Raw genomic sequence first — 16,801 nt, 5'->3', positions numbered from 1 at the left:
CTTCTCTTACACATTTTTGATGGAATTCCACCCTTAAACTGCATTTTTTATTTAAAAAAAACATCACTTGAATTTTGTTCCTAATTAATATGTGGATAGAATATTATGTTGTAAACGTGGAACTAGAATTTATATCAATATACCTTCTTTGATTCCAATATTTTGCTGCTTTATTTTTTCTACTACCCCTTATTTTTATAATTTTCTAACTGTTTTTGCATTGTGCCTATCTTGACTCACCATCCAATCTACTCGTGCGATAAACATTGATGGGGGGGGGTAGATAAGTAGCAATTATGGTCTTACAATCAAAATGTGATGTTAGTATACTGTTATTACAATAGTGTCAATAAATAAGTCTACATTACTTGTAAATCAATCTTTTTTTAATTTTCTTTTTCTTTTCTTACTAATGTTTTCACAGAAGTAAGCAAGAGTAATTTGTAATGGAATTATTTTTGTTTTTAACTCTTTATTCCATATGAACCTCGATCCATTAAGCCTTTTTCTATTGTCGATTTAGCACTGCTAAAACAGAGACTGATACAAGATTTGTTCATTTCTTGTTTTATAGGACAAGAAAGAAAAGGCAAACGGAAGAGAAAATTGATTGTTGATGAGCAAAAAGGAATTCCCAGTGAGACAATGAAACTACAGCTGGCAGATACAGCAGATATTATTACCACTCTTGATCTTGCACCTCCTACCAAAAAATTGATGCACTGGAAAGAAACTGGAGGTGTTGAAAAATTATTTGCTTTGCCAGGACGACCAATAAAATCCAAATTTACATGGCAGGTAAGTTTCTAACTTTTTTTTAGCTTTTGATCTTTTAAAATTAACTATTTCTACATGTTGTACACATCTCTTAATATTACTTTATCTATTGCTGAACAGCACTTGAATAGTTTTTAGAGAGAATTCACTTTATTTATTCTCAACAAAATCTCCATGCTTTCAAGTTTCGGTCACAAACATTGAACCTATTTAAAAAGTTGAAGTTACTAGTATTAAATTATACAAAACTAATATTGTTTTCTCAAACTAGTGTTTTTTTTTTTTTTTTTTTTTGTTTTTTTTGTTTTTTTTTTTTTTTTTGTTTTTCTTGGTCATCATCGAAATATGTGTCAATAGTAAATTTAAAAAGTAAATAAAATAAACAAGTTATGCTTGACTGAATTGTTAGTTACAAGGGTGAAAGAATCTTTATGGTAGATCTGTCGATTTCATAACTACCAAAAGTATAATTATATAAACTTTTATAAGGAAATTGTTCAATTTTATCTCTGGTTTGAATTTTGTAAATATTTGTGTTAAATTCTCGTAAATTAAATAAATGTTTATAAGTTTTTTTGTTTTTGTTTTTTTACATGGAGTTCACCACTTATCAAGGCCCAATGGCCACTCGGGGATAAGGGTTATTGTGTGTACAGTAATCAAAGGGATAGTGTAGCAATAGTATTGGAGAATTGGTAAGGTGTCATTACTTAGGGGGGCGGTTCATCAGGAATTTGTTTGTGTTGGACTTAAAGACATCCAGGTTGAAGTCGGTAGGGAAACAGACAAGCGGAACAGTGTTGATATTTGTTGGTCAGAAAGGAATAATATCTCCAAATCGAATACGACATATTGTGAAATAAAACAAATTCTGTTTGTTTTGTTTTTGTTTTTTTTGTGTGTGGGAATCATTATCAAGATACACTAGTAGCTTTTTCTGTAGTATTTTATACTGGAACAATTGGTGCGGTCGATTTAAACAAAATTTTGTATTTGTTAATGATAGATAATACAAAATGGTTGCTGTAGATGTGCTTGATTATTAATATAGTTTTTGATGATCTTATTCCATCAGCAATTAATTTCCAGTTGAACTTTTTTTTTTTTTTTTTTTTTTTTTTTCCTTTTTTTACTCCAAAATGTTTCATACTTCATGGTGACTATTGATCGCGTGTGTGTGTTGTAAACTTCAGTCTATCATTTAACAGCTCTCATGCATTCAAAAGAATCCTCTTTGGACACACAGTATTGCAACTCAATGGTGTACCATAGTTAATAGGTTTGAGATTTCTTTAACATGAAAATGGTACTTTCGTTTTCATGATAGCTTGTGTTGCTTTGCTGCTGGCTGGTTAGGTTAGCATCAAGTTGTTTTCAATGTGTTTCTTGTTTTTTTAGTCTGAAATCCTTTCTGATAAAGAGAGGAGCATCTCCTTTTTTAACACACTATTTTTTATCAGCACATTTTTATGTTACCTGTTGGAAAGATTTACTCTGAAATTTAAAGAGTATAGCAAATGTATTCATTACTTGGAACAAACATTGACAGCTTTTCTGGAAATAATTTTCGTTCACTGTTGAAAAAGTGAACAGAATTTTTTCAACAATTTGATAAATAAGGCTAAAATTAAGTTTTGGGTTTCTTGAATTATTAAGTGGTATTTATTTCACATCTCAATTTTTAATAGTACGTTTTGTTCATGTTTGCAAATTGATTTTATTTGTATAGGCAACTGGAGACAGTCCATTGATCATGTCTATGAAAACCAGACTTGAATGATTTTAAAATTTAATAATTATCTATTTTCACTTTAGTTATTTGGTAGGAATTTAATTACAAAACCAATGATTGAAGAAGAAGAGGAGGAAGAAGATGACCATGAAGGCGAAAAGATAGAATTGGAGTCACCTGAGTTACCTCGTGAAGAGGAACATCATCAACTTCAACAGTCTCAGCTTCAAGCACATCAAAACCTTCACCTTCCGTTCCCTACCGGAAACCAACTCCAGCCGCAAACTCCATTGCCTCTTCATCAAACACCACAACTTAATCATCTTCCACAGACACAGGTAACAGCACAACCGCAGCAACAAATTCCTTCACAGCCATCAAAAAGAGGTAAGAATAATTTTGTATGAACATATCAATCAATTATATAAAGACTGACTTCTCATTATGTTGATTTGCTATGCATATAGAAATTGTTTGATTAGAAGGAAGAAATAAATTTATTGCTGTAGTTTTTTAATGCCTATATTTTTCTTAATATAATTTATTTATATTACCATCAATGTCAAGTAACAAAAATGATTTTACAAAAACATTTCTCTATATTAATATTATTTCTATTAGAATGTGATGTTTTCTCTGTTCTAGGCAAAGAGCCAGCAGCACAGGTGAACACAGAAACTTCTGCTCAGTTGCCAGAAGCTGTTTTTCCTTCCTCAGAAGATTTATTTACATCTGATGACATTCGAGCCCCAGTGCAAGACAACACTACTATTGTTGATGAGCCCTCCATGGTGTCGACAGACACAAGCATCCAATCTAGAGCAGAGGATAAAACCTTTAATGACGACAGTCAACAACCTGAGAGACCTGAACCTCCCACAGAAGACACAGCCAATCCTTCAGACTTGTTTGCCAACACATTCAATGATACAATGGTTGATATTCCAGGAGATGCTGATTCAGTCTATCCAAAAGATTTGGATGACGAACCTCCATCTATTGCACCACTTTCTGTGCCACCTCCATCATGTGACCCAGCATCGGTTGCTCCTGCCTCAGTGCCACCACCACCATGCCAACTAGTAAGTGTACATAGGTTTAATGATATGCTAGGTCTCATAAAATCACTAAAGTTAAGCCACATTGAGTCTTGGATAACCATTTGAGAATAACAGTTGATGCATGTAAACCTTTTTGGAGTTATGGCGATGAATACTGTTAAAATCAAACAAATCTTTAAAAAAAAAAAAATTTTTTTAATGTGCATGTGTGGAAAATTTGCATATTTATTATTCAAAATTTTTGTTATTTTATATAGCAAACACTGGTTATTGCCGAATATTTAATTTTTTGTCATTTGGTTTGGTTTTATTTTCTCTTTTCCTCTTTTGATTTGTCTTGCTTTGCTTCATGCCATACTTTAAACAAACAATTCACAATGTTGATAGAGGAAGATATATTTTAATTTCAGAATCTAACGATATAAAAATAAATTTTCCAAACGTGAAAATTTGATGCAAAATGATCCCCCCCATTTTTGAGCAATACTAGCTTTTTGGTGAAGTTAACTAAAATAGTTTTTTATGGGAGATACATTTTATCTTGGTGGAGGGGGGGATACTTAACCTACCATTAAACTAGGTCTAAGTAGGAAGACTTATGCCCCCTAAAAAGAAAAATTTCCTTAACCCTACCACTATGCCAATAAAACCTCAGTTTGAGTTGCAGTCTCCCTTAAGAGAAAAAAATGTATTCCTTAACCCTGTCACTAATCTTACCCCCCCCCACACACACACACACACAAAAAAAAAATCATAAAACAACATGTAATCACTATCAAAAAGGTAGACCACATGCAAATTCAAATCCTACAGATTAAATATTATTACTACTTGTTTTAATATTTTCTTTTGTTTATAATGAACTATTTCAGCTGTTAATAAACATAAGTGAGAATGACTTGAGCAAGACCGGGGGGGGGGGGGGTCACGCAACAGTAAGAGAGGGTGAAAGTGAGATAAGTCATATGATGAGCTTTTTGCAAATTATGGCTGATTAAAATCTCGTACTTGTTTTTTCTTAACTATCACTGAATCTTGGGGAAACAAGTATTAATTAAATCAGCCTTAGTATTATAACATATTTTCGTCTACATTTATTTTACTAAAGTTCTACCAATACATACACTATTTCTTTTAATTCACTATTTCCATCTTCTTTTATATCTTCATTTAGATCTTTTTGTGAAATATGTTGGAAACAAAAGTTCATAATACGTTTTCTGGAAATGAGCTATGCAAATGAATGACTGAAAAAGATTTGAATAAATTATATTAGTAATGGCAATCATATTGGCATTGTTAAATTTAAATAAACTATCACAAACATAATTATTTTTTTACTTTTGCCTCCTTATTTTTCATTGTCTTTTATTACTCCTTCATTCTTTTTCAGACATTTGAAGACATTGAAGCTGGAGAAATTGAAGGCACCATCGACTCCAATTTGGATGATGTTGAGCAAGAGAAACAATGGAACAAGCGATCTCTTCAGATGCAGCACTCTTTAGAGATTGCATTCCGATACAATGAAAGGTTAAGTTTCAAAGAACTGACTCGCAAACACAACCGTAAACAGGCAGCATCACGATTCTATTCATTATTGGTTCTTAAGAAACATCAGTCTGTAAATCTAGATCAGTCAGAACCATTTGGTGACATCTTAATATCAAAAGGTCTACGCTTTGGACTTATTGTTTAATGCTAACAGTGACATTCACTGTTGTGGTTAAACACACACTCCCAACAAATCGGTACGTAACCAGTTGCCGTGAGTGATTGACTGTGGTTGTAAATGCTTGAAAGATCATTTATTTTAAATTAAATATGTGCATAGAGTCGGGGGGGGGGGGGTAATGTGCATTCTGGACATCTCCAAATTGGGAATCTATAATAAAAAAAAATTTTTTAAAGGGATGTGAATAAAATGTTTTTAAATATACAAGCAGAGAAAAACCAAGCCATGAACACATTGCCTACACAACTTTTCTTTCTAACAGACAAGAAAAAGGCTACTAATTATTTTTCCACTTGTTGAACCATTTTATGGACTTATTTTTCAAGTCCTTTTTCTTTCACTTGACTAAATCAACAGATTTCTTATGAGCTCCAACTGTTGCCGTTGCTTAATTTCCTTTTTTTTTTTTTGTCTTTTTTTTACCTTGCATAAAGCAGGAATTAAAACAAAAAAAAATTATCTCTGCTGATTGCTATCCTCTATAATTCATCCGTTTTTATCCATACCTCTTTTTAATTTGTCTTCATTAAACAAAACAGTTAATATTGTATGATTTAATATCTAGTTAATCTGATGAAAACCTTTCTTTTAGTCTGTATCATTCATCGCGACTGTTTTAAACGACCAAGTGGAAGATGCGACCAAATAGTTTTTAAATCACCCGAACATCCAAACACACCTAATCATAGGCAAATGTCATATTTACATTTCAGTTTCATTGTGAAAAGCTTTAAGGAAAAATATGTAATTCTTGATAGGAATTTTCTTTTGTTTTTAAAGTGTTTGTGCACATACATGGCTTGGTTTTTGTGTATATGTGAGAGAGAGAGAGAGAGAGGAAAATGAGGGTAATAGTTCTTTCTGCCGGTGTGACTTGAAGGGGAAACATTAAGTGGAGATCTTCTATAATCAGCAATGGCAACACTCTTCATTTTCTTCAAACACACACACAAAAAATATATTGAAATACATATACAACCAGACCCTCTAACTTCAATGCTGCTACAAACTCCTCATCCTAGCAAGTTTACCATTGTCCCCCAACCAACCAACCCTTATTTTCTCACATCTTAAAAGATTTGGTTTGTTTAAGCATGAAAAGAATGTATAAATGTTTGTTTGTTTTTTTTTTTTTTTAACCAATTTTCTGGAATGTAAAAATATATAAATTATAATCTTTATTTCATGGTGGTGGTTTGTGTATATATTGTATTTGGCTTTTAACAAGAACTTTGTAGTATCTCAGTATCATTTACTAGAGAAAAATTATACTTCTAAGAAAGTAAATATAAGTTTTTGACAAGACTATACAGGAGAACTTTGGTAATTGAATTATAGTATAGACCTACCCGGTTTTACTCAGACTTCTAATATTTATTACATAGCTAATTATATATATATATATTAGGAAATATGAATTTGTTGATTAGGTGAAACTATTTATTAGATTGTTATAAAAAGAAATAACTGATAATGAGGGAATTTTAGGAAATCTTCTGGGGGTGGGGGTGGAAATAATTAAAATTGGTTAGCAGTGACCAGAGAACGGGAACTATATATCTTATATTCTTTAAAAGTGAGAATGTGTGTGTGTGTGTGAGGACACTTCTCAACCTATATACTCAACAAATTTTTAATTTACAGATTTGAAATTTGGTATATAGGTTAATCAGATGTGGAAAACTTTTGAATCAGTTTTCATCCAGAAAAAAAGGGGCTTCTTGGGGATCAAAATTGAAAAATTTGTACATGAGTCGTTGGATTTTTCTGTTTAACTGTTTCACAATTGTGAATCCAGGAATGGTGCACATTAATTATGACTTAGTTTGAAAACACTCATGTCGTGTCAACCTGGTGTAATGGTTATTGTACTTGACTCGCTGTCTTTAAGTTTCGATAGCAGCTCACATGCACGTCTCCGGTTTTTGTTTTTTATGTAAAAGAACTAAACATTGCATGTAATACCTACAGTATTTCTGTTTAAAATAAAGAATTCTGCACTAATTAAAATATATTTATGCATATTTTACAACCGGTCAACCTGCTCGTGTGTGTGTGTATAAAACCTTCAAATCAATTGCTATTTCTGTATTAGAATCCTAAATTCCAATATTTAGTTAGGGGTATACACACTGCTCTTTGAAGTTATATGGTTTACATTCTTTGTATGCTTAAACACACTAGCTTTTTCTTTTTTTGTCCTACTTTTATGGGGTGTTGGTCAATTCTTTCAAAATAAACAGGTTTTTATTTTCATCCCAGGTACCTTAAATCATTTCTGATATTTAAATACCATGTTCTCTTTTGATCTTCAATATTATATTAATAAGTTATCAGGCAGGAATTTCTCTTTGCAGCACTTTTACCTTATTTTTAAATTTTTTTCTTTACAGTCCGTTTTTAAAAAAAAGAAAAAAAACTTGCTCTGTTTTATATCCTTTCCCTTCCAGTTCTAACTTTTAAACTTTTTTGTGGTGGCTGTCTTTTCTAAAACATTTGGATTGTTAAGGGAGGAATTTGAAGCAAGGTAGATTTCCTTTTTTTGCTGAGAAAAATCATACAAACTTTCACAGGTGACAAATAGAATTATTGGTTGATATAGTTTGCATTTGTGAGGTGGGGCTGTTTTTAAAAGAAAACTGGTGGCAATATATTAAGTTTTTTTTCTGAATTTTAAAAGCTGGAGAGAGTCACCTACTTGTATATAATTTCATTTACTCTAACATTGTAAATACAGGAAACGATTCTGGTTAAATCAATACACAATCTGGAAAGTTTTATCAGATGTTTGTTCCATTCCTATACATTTTTTTCTTTTAATGAGTGGATGGAGGTATTAAACATTTAAGTAAAACAAGTTACTCTAAACAAATCTACATCATCGAAAGTGGTCATTTTGTGTGTATGTGTGTCTCTCTCTCACATTAAAGTCTGTGGAATCCTTGACTGTTCACTTTTTTTTTTTTAAAACAATAACAAAAAAAAATTACTGTCCATTTCCCTTGCCTTTTTCTTGTTCTTCAATCTTTTTTTAATTGTTGAGAATGCAAAAATGGTTGTTTTTATGCATTACAGACAAACCTATCTCTCTCTCTCCTTAAACAATATGGGGAAAAGGTTCTTGCCCTTTCTCTCTCTCTATTTCTTTTGAATTCAAAAGTAATAAGCTTTATTATAATTTTGATAATCTTGTCCATCTAATTAATACTGCAACTAATGTGTATTTTGGTTTCCTTTACGTCCAATTACATTTTACTGTTTCCTTAGTCACTTACCTAAAAGTTATCCATCTTTCACAGGGGCTGTCCAGGATCCACCTTTTTCTCTGCAATTTCTAAATTATTTTGCTTGCATGTAAACTCAACCGAAACTTATAATTTCACTTTGTTTCATCATCATCACCACCACCACCTACTTGTTGACCAATTCACTGCACTCCTCATTGTCCATTCATTAGTTGTTGATCAAACTTTTAGTTTCCTGTTTTTAGTAACGTTTTTGTTTTGGTTTTATTGATACGTTTTTTTTTTTTGTCTTGTCATTGTTGACTTGTCTCTCTCACTTGGCTTCTGTTCACTTGATTCATTGCAACTTTCAAGTTGTTGATTGCTAAATTGGTAACATTCCTTATAAAAATCACTTTTTTCTGTTCAACTCAACTAATATTGTAAATGTTAGTGCCTTACATTGAAGAAAAAAAACAAATCCCAGATCACTTCTTCCTTAAACGTCCCTCTTGTAGAAGAGACTCTCACCTTGCCTACTCTTGTTTCTAAGCAACACTTATTGCTGCCAATTATTTTCAATTAAAAAATATAAACTTTATTTTTCTCACTCTCTTTCCTAGAGGGTCTGTTAGAGGTTCAGGTTTTATTACACCCCCCCCCCTTCTCTCCTCCATCAAACTTCAGCTGTGATGTGATTTTTCAAAACAGTAACAAAGAGAAGCTGCCCCTCCCTCCTCACTTCAAAATATATAAATTAAGCTTCTTCTCTTACATTTAGTTTTCTTTTCCCACCCCATTAGATTTCTTTTTGCCAATTTGCACTTCTCAGGTTGAGTTGCTGGCATTTAGGATGTTTGTGCAGCAGCAGCAGAGGTTGACATCTTAGAGGAATCGATGAAAAACTGTGCAGTCAAGTTGTTCTATTGCACTGTTCGCTAAATAAAAAAAAAAAAGAAAAAATAAACATTGAAAAAATCAACCTGCCAACCCATGTACCATAGATCATTACTTTATTCTTCATTCTGAAACTCTGTTGATTTTTTTAAATGAGGAAATTTTATTCCTGATTCCGTAGCATTCTATTTTGTACAAATAAAGTCATAATACATCATGCATGGCTTCGAGTTTTTTTTTTTTTTTTTTGCTTGAAAAGAAAGAAGAAAAAAAATGTTTCAAAAGAGTAAAACTTTATTTTTTATTTTTTTTTGTCTGGTTTCAACTTAATTTCCCCAGGAATTGAGAGTGTTTGGCAGCTGCTTCTACTGCATCAATAAGGGCAGCTCGAAATCCTGCTTTTTCTAATGCATGCATGGCATGAATGGTGGTCCCACCTGGTGAACAAACTTCATCTTTCAACTGACCAGGGTGTTTGCCCGTCTCTAACACCATTTTAGCTGCACCCTGCAAATTAAAGAAGAGTTAGAGATATCAGATTATTTAATAAAAGTAATCTTAAGTGAATACAAAAAAGATGAAATGGATCAGAACAGATACTACATTTGCTCTTAGACAAAAAAGCCGAGGAATTTTGTTTTTTAATCTGGAGCATGAAACTTGTGGGAAGAGCAATTTACATAGCTGAAAAATAGTCATTTACACTAGGTTAGGAATAAAATGACAACTGAACAACACATTTACTTACAATTGATATGAAACAGCTCCCTAGCTTAAAAATAATGTTACAAGATGACTTATCTAAATCTGTTTATAATTGTAATTTTGAAACCAACACAGCAAATAAAGTATCCGGATAAAGTACTTTGAATGCATTAAACAGATCTCCCTTGACGAAGAATTTGGGGATGTTGACACTGTTATATAGACAAAATTGCCTAGGTTTGGAGCTAGAATGCAACAAATTCCCCAGATGCGAGAAACACTATAAATGATGTATAAGAAGTGGGAGTTGAGGATATTTGCAGTGTAGAGAGGAATGATACAGTGGATGCATAATGTGTGCCTTAAAGGCAGACTTAGATTAAATGATCTCATAAGAAAATTAAATCCGAGTAGTGTAAGATGTGTATGGCCACGTTCTCGAATCGGTAGAACAGTTGAGGTTCACATTAGTTAACGAGAAGTTATAAAGAATGGACTTGAAAGAGGGACCAATAAAAACCTGGCCAGAGATAAGTTAGTTTGGAAGTTAATTTCTAAAAGCCGTCAAATACATGCCTTGATCTAAAACAGGTATTAAACTGATGATAAAAACATTGCTTTATTGCTATTACTTACCAACAATGTTTGCGCAGCCAGTTTTGTAGAAAGTGCACGAGGCAACCCCATTTTCACTCCTCCATCAGACAAAGCCTCAATAGCAGCAAAAGCCTAAAACAGGCAAAAAAGAATCTGTTCAATTAAGTTTACCAAAAAAAAAAAAATTTTTTTAAAGTGACAAGAAAACTATGTGCTTTTTTTTTATTAATATCTTGACTGCAAATTTATTTTGAGCAGAAATGACTCAAAGTACAAGTTACATGTGTAAGCGTTCCAATGATCCTCGTCACAGTCTCTTTCATCTCCTTAATTGGTCTATAAAAACAACCTTTACGGTTTTCCTTGAGCTTAGGAAATAAGTCAGAGAGAAAGATCTGGACTATAGGGAGGGTGATGAACTGTCTGGATTCCAGTTTGTGACAAGGATAGAGTTGTGGACTGGTGGAAATGCCACTGACCCGATTTGAAGAGTGCTGGCCTCTTCTTGAACTTCCTTAAAATCCGATCATAGTATTCCTTGTTGACCGTGTGTCCAGTGGGAACCCAATGCATGTAGATCATGTCAGTGCTGCCAAAAAAGTCCTTATAAGTTTCTGAGTTGATTCTTGGTCTGGGAGAGCCAGCATGCTTTCACTTGAAACTGTTTCTGAGTGATAGCAGTATATCCAGCTTTCCTCATACGTCACCAGAGCATCAAGAACTGTAGAATCTGAATTGATTAGCTCAGCCTACTGTCATGTCTTTCTTTCTGATCTTCTGAGCACTCAAGACAAACTTCACAAATCTCTCGCATTTTCAGTTCCTTGCAAATATAATTGTGTACAGTTCCTACACTGACATCAAATATTGTCGCTATAGACACACGACGATCCTTATCCATGAAATTCATTATTTCACCAATCAACTCTGGTGTTCTGATTCCCCTACTCCTCATAGATTCCCTGCCTTCCTTGAATCTCTTATGCCATTTTGATGCAAGATGGTCCAAAAGCAGTCTGAAGCATTCTTTAGTTCTGTGGCATTTTTTCCAAGTTTATTGCAAAAATCAGAAAAAAGAACTCAGTCGTGTTCAATCAGATGTGCTTGAATAATAACTTGCTGCCAAAATATATGTATATATTGTTTGTTCCCTATGGACTCTGAAATGCCTGGGCCGTTTTTTTTTTTTTTGTTTGTTTTTTTTTCACACGAAGGTTCTTGATGTGTTATGTAGGTTTTGTATCGGAATGCATCTGATAGGTATCGATAATCTAAAAAATCTGATTTTGACCAAACTTAATACTTTTATAAAACCTAACATTACAAATGCATCTAAGTTTTATCACCACACAAGCAGAAAGATCGAGCCTATAAAATCAACTAAGAAAGGGGCACATTAAAAAAGAATGTTTCTCTTTAGATCAAAATTGAACCATGATACTTGACTTTTGTACATTTATCTTTAATTCAAATGATTATGTAAAAGTCATTTGATAAAAAAAACATTTGGTTCTTTGATAAGACAGGCGCACGTTCAAAATGAATGTTTCTGTTTTTAAGTACAATTGAATGATGATACTTGACTTTTGTATTTTATACTTTAAGTGAAGCCATAATTTACAGATTTTATAAAAAAAAAAAAAAAATTCTCTACAGTGCAATGTAGACTACAATGTATTGTGGACCAAGTCACTGCAAGGAAAGCATTTAAAGCTTCCTCCTGGTACTGCAGGGTGGAGGGTCCCAACTAAAGCAGGCAATCAATGGATTTCACTGATTTCCACGACACTAAAAGTATGTGAGAGTGGAACATTTGTTGATCCTCATTCAATCCCGGACAACGTTGGGTCTCCCTGCTAGTAATATATATTTCTGAGTTAAAAAAAAAAATTTTTTATATCATCCAAATTGTTTCAAATAAAAAGCTCAATAAAGTTATGTTTTCAGCTTCAGCGCATATATATTGGTTGGTTGCATTCCAATGACCAAAGAAAAGAATCAGCCCACAATCATAATTTTTATTTGTTTATTAATTAAAGCAAATGCCTATATATTCTTCTTTACTATGTTATGCACTTTTCCCCAACCCATAACGACAAACGTTGTCTTTAGTTTATTTTGGATGCTCATTAAAAACCTGAAATTATTTCAAAACAAAATAAAAGGAAAAATAGTCAAAAACTCACTCTAAAGATGGCAATCAGAGTAAAGGAAAAACACTTGCCCCATCCACTCCCCAAAAAAGCATCTAACACCATGGAAGGTTCTCAAGTTGCAACTTTAGGTTTGGCTGGTATTTGTGAATCTTCTAAAATGGTGTCTTGAACTTACAAATATGGCGTCTATGTCTTTGAAATGACGTGAAGTCATTTTTTACTGACACTGACAAAAAAGTCGCACATGGACAGAGATTTTAAATTGTTAGACATAAAAAGTCAAACACAGCAAAGATAATGTCCAGCAAACAAACAGTCAAAGTGTTCCAAGCGCTGTAAAGTTTTAAGGTATAAAACCAAAACATTTTGAAGTTAAAAATCCAAAAACCAGGTAAAAATACTAAATATCTACTGGTAATGAAGGATACTGGCAAAGAGATTAAAGGATGAACTCACTGCAAAGTCTGCAATCAACACTTTGTTCTCTACTAGTATTTCCTTTGATGACACCATGTTTGTTACCGCTGTCTTTGATTATAAGTTGAAGCTCTACTTCTGAGCTTGAAACTACTTGTGAGAAATGGAGGATAAGTGCGAACCTAGGCAAATGCACAATATTTTCTTATTCTAAAAATATCTCACTAATTTATAAACATCACGGCCAAGGAAGAATGTGAGGTGAAAAAAGGTTTAGTTATGGTTTTCTTTATATATTACTAAATCCAGTTAGTATTCTGTATTTAAAATTGAGAAAAGCACAGTATCTACGTCACGTGAAAGAAGTTAAGCAAAGCACAACAAAATAGTCATCAAATTTGAACTGCTGCCATGTTTATCGAACAACGAAACAAATTTTAATGCAAAATGATTCCCCATTTAATGGTTTATTAATAATATTTAATGAAAACAACATAAACCTACTTTTAATGCCTAAATAGATTTTTTTCATGTTCTCCCATGTCTGCGATCTTTATAAATTACCAAAATTTCCATTGACAGCAAAACATTTGCAAAAAAAAAAAAAAAAAAAATTCTTGGATCAATGACTCCAGGATCTCCATCTGACGTTAGCAGCAAGAAAAGAATAGTAACTTCTGTATTTGGGCGAGTTATTCCCCTTTAGTATGTTTCATCAGAAAGAAACATTTAGCTTGCATACTTTTCTTTTCCTCAATACTGATTAACTAGAGGACTTTTAGTCTCAACACTAGTTTTTTTCGAAACACCCAACATGCTGATGTTTTGAGTATACCCCAATAACTAAGCAAAAAGTTAAATATGCAAAAAATTCTTAAATTAATCCATATTTAACTCAAATTATTATTAGTTTTAGAAATGCTTATAGAAGTTTATTTATTTTTAGTTTTCAAGTTGAATGAATATCTTGAATTTATATTTGATCCTAGCCATGTACGTTTTAAATATTCCTCATCAGTTCAGACTCGTGTCTTTTAGATTTTGCCCCACCTCCATTTAGTTCCTATTACTATACATGCAAGTAATACATGGAGTATTATACGGGCAGGATGTCTTTGAAATCAAATGCTTGACTTTGAGTAATTTTGCAATGTACAAAAGGAAATACAGATATCAGAAAGAATATTCATATTAACAGATCTATCAATGATATTTGAAAAAAAAAAAAAAAAAAAAAAAAAAAATTAACATGGTTTAGCTATGTAAAGAAATCATATATAAAGAATGACCGCCAAAGAGAAGACTAGGTAAAAGTTGAAACTGGTATGCTGTTCCTGTCAGCCGAAAGACTCACCAAAAAATATAAAATGGTAGAATTTTGCTTTCAAGCATGTGACAAATCTCTCTGCTGTAAACATACGAGTAAAGTAAATCAAGATTCTTTTTTTTTTTTTTAATGCTTTTATATTTTCATTTCAAAAAGTTTTGTAAATGTTTCCTTTTTTTTTTTTTTTGTTTTGGTAATAGTATATCCCAGGAAGTGGAAATGATTTTAGACTGAAAATGATAGAAAACCATAAATAAAAAAAACTTTTCACATACATAGGCCGGACCACTTCCGCTAACTCCTGTGACTGCATCCAAATTCGCCTCTGATCCTTCTTCTGAAATTCCAATACCACTCAGCAGCTCAGCAACAAGATCATTGTCACCTTTTAGAACTGCTGACCCAGAGGCGAGAACCGATGCACCTGCCTGCACCAAAGCAGGAGTATTTGGCATCACCCGTATGACACGGGATTCAGGAGGAAGAAGCTAAAATGAAGACAAAAATGTATTTTTTGGGTTTAAAAATATTAAAAAAAGATTAAGTTACAATTTCTGATTTTTTTTTTTTTTTTTTTTTTTTTACAATTTTGTTTGGAGAGTTAAGAACCAAACTAAATGCTTCATCTATGGTATTTTATTTTATTTATTAGAGTAAGTATGTATCATTGATAAGTTTTGTATCTGTATCCTCATCTTGGTTGGATTGACCTTTGGGTATCGTGTTAAACTCTGAATGGTCATGAAAATTTGTAAAGTTTTCGTATCCCATTCTCCAAACCTTGTGACATTCTTTCAGTTAACTTGTTAAATAGTCACATTGCATTTAGTTGGGATTGAACTCGGAACCTCAAGATATTCTTTGACCAATATCCTTGACCGAAAGTTGTATATAATCAACATTCAGGTTTACATGCTGCCATATGTTGGACAGCTTTTAGAAATTCACTTACAAACTAACCTATCTCTGGCCAGGTCTTTATTCATCCTTCTTCAAGTTCATCTTTATCACTTCATGTTTTTCTTGGTATTCCCCTGTTTACTGACCGTTACCTTAACTGTTCTACATCTACTAACCCATGAACTCTCATCTATTTTTTAAACATGGCAATACAATCCAAGTCTCCTGCTCTGCACACATCTCCCTGTAATGTCCAGATTTTATTTTCCTCCGAGATTAAAAGTCTAAGCCTGTCTTTAAAACTCACATTACATATTGTATCATTCTCATATCATTTCTAGCCATGCAACACATTTCCTCAACTCTCATTAGCCAGGTTTTACAATGTATTAATAATTGAAGTTGCATTATGACATCTTTTTTTGGTTATTCTTTGGATCCATAGATATATTGTTAATATCCATGTCTGTAAAGATAACTTTGACTTTAAAAAAATGCCTTGTATTGTATGGATGCTCCGGTTTTTTATATTTCTGACACTTCCTATTTTGACATTTCTAAACAGATTTATCCAGTATCACTGAATTCATACGGGCATTACAGCACTTGGAATTCATTTCACTTGCAAGAAGACAATGCTGTTTCATCTATTTAGTTATGAACGCTGTCTTCTGAAATCAATGGGTGCACAACATCTTTGAAAACAGTTCTATCCATTTGTTGATTTTTTTTTTTCTTTTTTTTTTTAAAGATTTTTCAAATATTAGATTTTTTTTTTTTTTCATACCTTGTACAATTTTGTTTTCTTCGACTTTTGGATTTTTCATAATTTAATAAATCATGTGACAGGTATCAGGAGATTAAATTAAAATTTAATATTTTTAAATAACTACCAGTAAAACTAAAATCGATAGATCATCCCTCACAAGTGTATTTCTCCGTTTGAGAAAATATCTGCACATTCTACATGTTTTTATGGTATATCTATAATTAAATATTTAGAGATTTATAAAGAATCGGAAATAGTGTCTCAACTCCAAAATACAGAGATATATCATCTAATTCGTACAGGTCCGACTTTAGACAGGATTTCTACCATTTATCATCACTCAGTTCCTCTCGAACACTTTCCTCACCCTATCTCACCTATATTAATAATTTCTATAGGTGATATATACATACAAATATGAATTATTTGAATTTTTCTATATCAATATCCAAACCCCCTAGGAAAACGGCCTTTTCTTCATGAAAATTTTAACCCAATTCTTAT

General features: G+C 32.4%; 2 protein-coding genes across 5 annotated transcripts in view; one reads left to right on the top strand and one right to left on the bottom strand.

Moving 5' to 3' along the window:
- LOC145243429 (double-strand-break repair protein rad21 homolog A-like) overlaps window positions 1–5,447 on the top strand; it is a 73,473-nt gene extending 68,026 nt beyond the window's left edge. For all 4 annotated transcript variants that reach the window (XM_080106316.1, XM_080106314.1, XM_080106317.1 and 1 more), the window contains exons 9-12: window positions 575–798; window positions 2,593–2,896; window positions 3,155–3,591; window positions 4,964–5,447. In XM_080106316.1, the coding sequence (XP_079962442.1) occupies window positions 575–798; window positions 2,593–2,896; window positions 3,155–3,591; window positions 4,964–5,269 (1,271 nt within the window). In that variant the 3' untranslated portion in view covers window positions 5,270–5,447. The remainder of the gene's footprint in view (window positions 1–574; window positions 799–2,592; window positions 2,897–3,154; window positions 3,592–4,963) is intronic.
- Window positions 5,448–9,525: 4,078 nt separating this feature from the next.
- LOC145243433 (uncharacterized) overlaps window positions 9,526–16,801 on the bottom strand; it is a 58,851-nt gene continuing 51,575 nt past the window's right edge. The window contains exons 4-6 of the mRNA XM_080106321.1: window positions 14,904–15,116; window positions 10,768–10,860; window positions 9,526–9,933 (exon numbers count right to left, since the gene is read on the bottom strand). Of these exons, the coding sequence (XP_079962447.1) occupies window positions 9,748–9,933; window positions 10,768–10,860; window positions 14,904–15,116 (492 nt within the window). The 3' untranslated portion in view covers window positions 9,526–9,747. The remainder of the gene's footprint in view (window positions 9,934–10,767; window positions 10,861–14,903; window positions 15,117–16,801) is intronic.

The sequence above is a fragment of the Euprymna scolopes genome, chromosome 22 (genome assembly GCF_053919585.1).
Source record: "Euprymna scolopes isolate OS-2025 chromosome 22, ASM5391958v1, whole genome shotgun sequence".
NCBI lineage: Eukaryota > Metazoa > Mollusca > Cephalopoda > Sepiida > Sepiolidae > Euprymna > Euprymna scolopes.
This window is presented reverse-complemented; position numbering and strand designations above follow the sequence as displayed.